The sequence below is a fragment of the Schistocerca gregaria genome, chromosome 10 (assembly GCF_023897955.1).
Source record: "Schistocerca gregaria isolate iqSchGreg1 chromosome 10, iqSchGreg1.2, whole genome shotgun sequence".
Taxonomy (NCBI): Eukaryota; Metazoa; Arthropoda; class Insecta; order Orthoptera; family Acrididae; genus Schistocerca; species Schistocerca gregaria.
In genome coordinates, this window is record NC_064929.1 from 224,149,691 (window position 1) to 224,155,690 (window position 6,000).

The window sequence follows — 6,000 nt, forward strand, 5'->3', positions numbered from 1 at the left end:
GTTCTCAGATGGTTAGCGTTGACAAAAGTTCACCAAGCAAGGTGCTGTAATGGTTAGCACACTGGACTCACATTCGGGAGGACGACGGTTCAGACCTGCGTCCAGCCATCTCAGGTAACCACTGGGTCGTTGACGATGGGATGTGAAACACTAGTCTCCTCCTCCTCCACAGAAAATTGTGTCTAATTGCTGGGAAAAATCTGAAATTTGTGGAGAATTTCATGTAGTATGCTTTGGTACCTTAAAAAATTATGAAACTGCTAACGATTTATTTCAGTCTCCTCTTATTGCCAGTGCAGAAGTTTTAAGATTCGTAATGCTGTGTGAGGCACGCACATGTGCATTGGTCAGAACACAGTTGGCACTCCTCTTACAATTTGGAGCTTCTGTGTGTATCTCACTTATTTTCTGTAACTGTAATTTGTCAGTTTGTTTCTTTTGCGAAATCGGATTGTTTAGTCGATGATTTCTCTCTGTATCACAATTTGTTGCCTTTTTCTTTTGATTTTGAATTTGACATATGTGTGGAAAATACTCAAATTTTTTGTGCGAACTTGCCAAAAATTTGTCACACCGATTGTCGGAATGGTAGTGGTGACTGAGAAGACTGTATAAGCTTCTTCAGCCTTTTGTATGTAGTTCTGAGCTATGTACTTACTAAGACTGATTTACAAATGTCACTTATAAATCACACTGCTTGTAATAAAAGATATTTTCTATATTTACTGCTGTGTTGTTATTATTATTATTATTATTATTATTATTATTATTATTATTATATTTGCATTCCTCAAAAACAAGAATTGATTACATGAAGAGGATAGTTTGCTACTCACCATGTAGAGGTCGTGTTGAGTTGCACATAGACGCAATGAAAAGATTGAACACCATTTAAGTTTTCACACAAAAAAGTCTTCTTCCAGGAGTAGCAGATGCGCTGCAAACCCGTCCCCACGTCCCACCCCACCCCTCCGCTTCACACACACACACACACACACACACACACACACAGCTGCAGCTACTGCCTCTGGCAACTGGGGACCGGCAGGAGTACTGTTGAAGGATTTTTTTTGTACGGAAGCTTAAATATTTAGCAGTATTTTCGTTGTGCATATCTGCAACTCGGTGCCTCCTCTATGCGATGAGTAGCAATCTGTCCTCTGCATGTTGTTGTTATTCCCCATCTTGGATTTCCCATTTCTCGAATTAATCGTTTGCTATAGTGAGATCACGTGTGGACCTCAGTTTAGGTTACCTGCAGGACTAGTTGGGATTAGCATTTTTGCTTACCTCATCCTTATGCTTCGCTTTTTAGGCACTTACATGGCACACCTGAGGTGTCAATAAGTCATTGGATTTGGTTACAGAAGAAACTGTTTCGGGGAGGTGGAGGGGGGCGGGGGGAGAGGGAGGTGGGTGTATGCTGAGACCGAGGGGTGAACAGAATAAGCAGGTACAATGGTTCAAATGGGTGTCAGCTGCAGTATTTGTGCAGACATGAAGGGGCTTGCAAAGAATAAGACGATGACGACGACAATAACAACAACAACACATACGATGTAAAAGTAAAATGCACACATCATCATAGTTGCAGTTTTTACAATCTTTATTCTGCTTTCATTTATGCAGTTGCACAACCTGCTCCCTAAAATCCAAATAAAGAAGAGACTTCAAGGATGTAGAATCAGTGAAAAGTAGGTACGATCAGCCGCTGCTGGCTCCACCTCTAAAGTGGAAATGGCAGTCAAACAAACACGGAACACACCATCTGCACAACAGTCGGCCTCTGCAGTCAGTACATTTTGATCTTATCACCACTGTCGCCGGGAAACAGCCTCATCGGTGCAGTTGTCAGGTGATGACCTTGATAGTTGACGGACCCGTCTAGTGTGTTCGTCCAGATTCTTACGTGGAGGCGAGCAAAGGAGAACTGCGAGGTGCGATCAGGTTTACAGTGGCTGAGGGCACTGGAGTACGCAAAATTGTCATCGCACATCCACCGTGTACAGTGACTGCTGTGTGTACCGTACGTGTGCGTGCGACTGGAAAAGGAGATTCTGGGAAGGTCGCACTCCACCAAGAGAGAATCCGCGCCCGGTAAGGCCCCGTCGGCCCCTGACGTGACGGCTGACCAGTAGCTCGCAGTGCGCCGTAAAGTCGAAATGCTGGGATACGGTGTGGGATGGAATCGTCCTGTTCCACTATAATGCCTACCCTGCAGTGTCGATTGGACAAAGGCTACACTTCTGCGATTCAGTAGCAATATAGTGTGACATCCTCCGTACAGCCCAGATCTTTCACACCGTCGGTGACCCGAAAAAAGGTGTGTGTGGACGTCGGTTTCAGTCAGACGAGAGAGTTCAAGAATAGGTGTGGCAGTGGGTCCGTTGGCAAACCGACCACATTCGTTAAAACAGGAAGTGGGATAAATGTCTTAACACATGTGGCAATTACTTCTGTGGTCGCGGTGAGGTAAGTGTTCTGCCCTCGTTCGACTGACCCTCTGTACTGACGACGAATTGTGGCTAGCACTAATCCACTCGAGCTGATAATAGAGATAATTGCTTCTGAGATTACTTTGTGTGTTTATGTTTGGGGAAAAAAATTGTACTTCGGAAAAAGCCACCGCTACTCAATTAAAGAGCCTCCGTGCACTGAAAAGGAATCAAACAACCGCACTGGATTGACGGTCAGACTGAAATGAAGTGTAGAACTGCAATATACGTGAGAATATACGTGGTGCTCCAGGAGAAATGATCAGTATCCGCCCCTTGAGTCCTCAGTCTTCTGACTTGGTAGATGCAGCCCACCATGAATTCCTCCCCTGTGCCAAATTCATCTCACAGTAGCACTTGCAACCTACATCCTCAGTTATTTGCTGGATGTATTCCAATCTCTGTCTTCCTCTACAGCTCCCTCTAGTACTGTGGAAGTCATTCCCTGATGTCTTAATAGATGTCCTATCATACTGTCACAGGACCTTATCAATCCACTTAATTTTCAGCATTTGCCTGTAGCACCACATCTCAAATACTTCAATTCTCTTCTGTCCTGGTTTTCCCTCAGTCCATGTTTTACTTCCATACAATGCTATACTCCAGATGTACATTCTCATAAATTTCTTCTTCAAATTAAGGCCAGTATTTGATGTTAGTAGACTTCTCCTGGCCAGGTTCGCCTTTTTGCCAGTGCTAGTCTGCTTTTGATGTCCTCTTTGCTCCATACGTCACTGGTTATTTTGCTGCCTAGGCTGAAGAATTCCTTAACTTCATCTACTTCGTGACCACCAATCGTGACGTCAAGTTTCTCACTGTTCTCATTTCTGCTACTTCTCATTACTTTCGTCTTTCTTCGATTTACTCTCAATCTATATTCTGCACTCATTAGACTGTTAATTGCATTCAGTTTTACACTGCATAGCAATGTCATCAATGAATTGTATCGTTTATATCTTTTCACCTTGAATTTTAATCTCACTCCTGAACCTTTCTTTTATTTCCGTCATTGCTTCTTCAATTTACAGATTGAAGACTCGAGGCAAAAGACTGCATCCCAGTCTGAAGCCCTTTTTAATCTGAACATGTCGTTCTTGGTCATCCACTCTTATTATTCCCCTCTTGGCTCTTGTACATATTGTATATTACCCGTCTCTCTGTATAGCCTACCCCTGTTTTCCTCAGAATTTCGAACATATTACACCATTTTACATTGTCGAACACCTTTTCCAGGTCAACAAATCCTATGAATGTGTCTTGATTTTTCTTTGGTCTTGTTTCCATTATCAACTGCAACATCAGATTTGCCTCTCTGGTGCCTGTAACTTGCCTAAAGCCAAACTGATCGTTATCTAACATGTCCTCAATTTTCTCTTCAATTCTTCTGTATATTATTCTTGTCAGCAACTTGGATGCGTGAGGTGTTAAGCTTTTTGTATGATAATTCTCACACTTGTCATCTCTTGCAATCTTTTTAATTGTGTAGACGATATTTTTCTGAATGTTAAATGGTATGTCGCCAGACTCTCACATTCTACATGCCAACATCGATAGTCATTTAGTTGCCACTTCCCCCAATGGCTTTAGAAATTCTGATGGAATGTTAGCAATCCCTCCTACCTTATTTGATCTTCAGTCCTCTAAAGCTTGCTTAAATTCTGATTCTAATACTGGATCCCCTATCTCTTCTAAACCGACTCCTGTTCCTTCTTCTATCATGTCAGACAAATCTTGCACTTCATGGAGGCCTTCAGTGCACTCTTTCCACCTATCCACTCTCTCCACTGCATTTAACAGTGGAATTCCCATTGCACTCTTAATGTTACCACCTTCCATTTTAATTTCACTGAAGGTTGTTTTGACTTTTCTATATGCCGTGTCAATCCTTCTGGCAATCATTTCTTTTTTGATTTCTTATGTTTCATGCAGCCAGTTCGTCTTAGATTCCCCGCACTTCCTATTTACTTCATTCCTCAACAATTTTTATTTCCTTATTCCTGAATTTCTCTGAACATTTTTATACCTCCTTTCATTGATCAACTGAAGTATTTCTTATGTTACCCATGGTTTCTTCACAGTTATCTTCTATGCACCTATGTTTTTCTTTCCAACTTCTATGATTGCCCTTTTCAGAGATGTCCATTCCTCATCAACTGTACTGCCTCTTGAGTTATTCTTTATTGTTGTATCTATAACCTTAGAGAACTTTAAGTGTATCTGATCATTCCTTAGTGTTTCTTTATCCTACTTCTTTGCGTACTGATTTTTCCTGACCAATCTCTTAAACTTCAGCCTACTCTTCATCACTACTGCATTGTGATTTGAGTCTATATCTACTCCTGGGTACGCTTTACGATCTTGTATCTGATTTCGGAATCTCTGTCTGACCGTGATGTAATGTAAGTGAAATTGTCCCATATCCCCTGGCCTTTTTAAAGTATACCTCCTCCCCTTATGAGTCTCGAACAGAGTATTCCCTATTACTAAGTGAAATTTACTACGGAACTCAATTAGTCTTTCTCCTCTCTCATTCCTTGTCCCAAGCCCTTATTCTCCTGTAACCATTTCTTTTACTCTTTTTCCCTACAACTGCAGTCCAGTCATAGCTCTTAAAGTATGCATTTTAGAGCCCATGTTCATTGGACTTTTTTGTTTCAAGTCATTTGCCTGAATACTGACCATTCATCCTGGGAAACTCTGTTTAGTGGGACATCATAAAATGACAAACCATTTCTCTCTGTGTCACATAACTGTGGAAATGAGGCCAATTATAATTTATGAATGGCGCATTGCAGTAATAAAAACTTTGTGATTTTAAGTAGGACTGAACTGCAAAATGATAACCTGAAATTGAAAATAGGAATTTAACAGTCTAAATACAACAAAATCAAACAAGATAAATCAGGACATTCGTAAATTCTGAGTGTACATGTTTTTACACAATAATAATTTATATTTCGTTACTGGTTTTTGCACTAACATTTATAAAAGAAGCATTAAATCATTACCAGTTGGCCATCTATCTTACGGGTATTTTTTCTTGACAGAGAATGTAGTGGAAGAAAATTGAAGCACAAAGATAATTTTGAGGAAGCTGCTGTTTAGACATACATTAATCATTACATCAAGCAGTGCCTCGAGTGAATTTTTTATTTATTGGTGATTCGGTCCATCCCTATTCGACCCCTGCTCCCGACCCTTCGCCTCGTGGCTCAAATCCCTGTAATAGACCCCCTGTGGGTTAGATTGGGCCCGAGGTATTCCCACCTGTCGTAAGAGGTGACTAAAGGGAGTCTCATACCTTTCGGCCTTTGTGATGGTCCCCTGTAGAGTTTGACCTCCTTTTTTCAAAGTTTTCCTGAAGAGCGAGGGAGCCAACTGGAAAGGTGCCTTACATGGTGAATCGTGCATTGAGATCTTTAGCCCATTGTCTCATCGTGGCATTGCGGTCTCACTCATCTTCCATCTCTTGAGTGAGGACACCTTCCTGGGCGCATGTTCGTCC

At 41.5% G+C, this 6,000-nt stretch overlaps 1 protein-coding gene across 1 annotated transcript in view; it reads left to right on the forward strand.

Annotated features, from left to right (window-relative positions):
• LOC126293559 (uncharacterized) overlaps positions 1-725 on the forward strand; it is a 96,288-nt gene extending 95,563 nt beyond the window's left edge. The window contains exon 7 of the mRNA XM_049986837.1: positions 9-725. Within this exon, the coding sequence (XP_049842794.1) occupies positions 9-57 (49 nt within the window). The 3' untranslated portion in view covers positions 58-725. The remainder of the gene's footprint in view (positions 1-8) is intronic.
• The last annotated feature ends 5,275 nt before the right edge of the window (positions 726-6,000 follow it).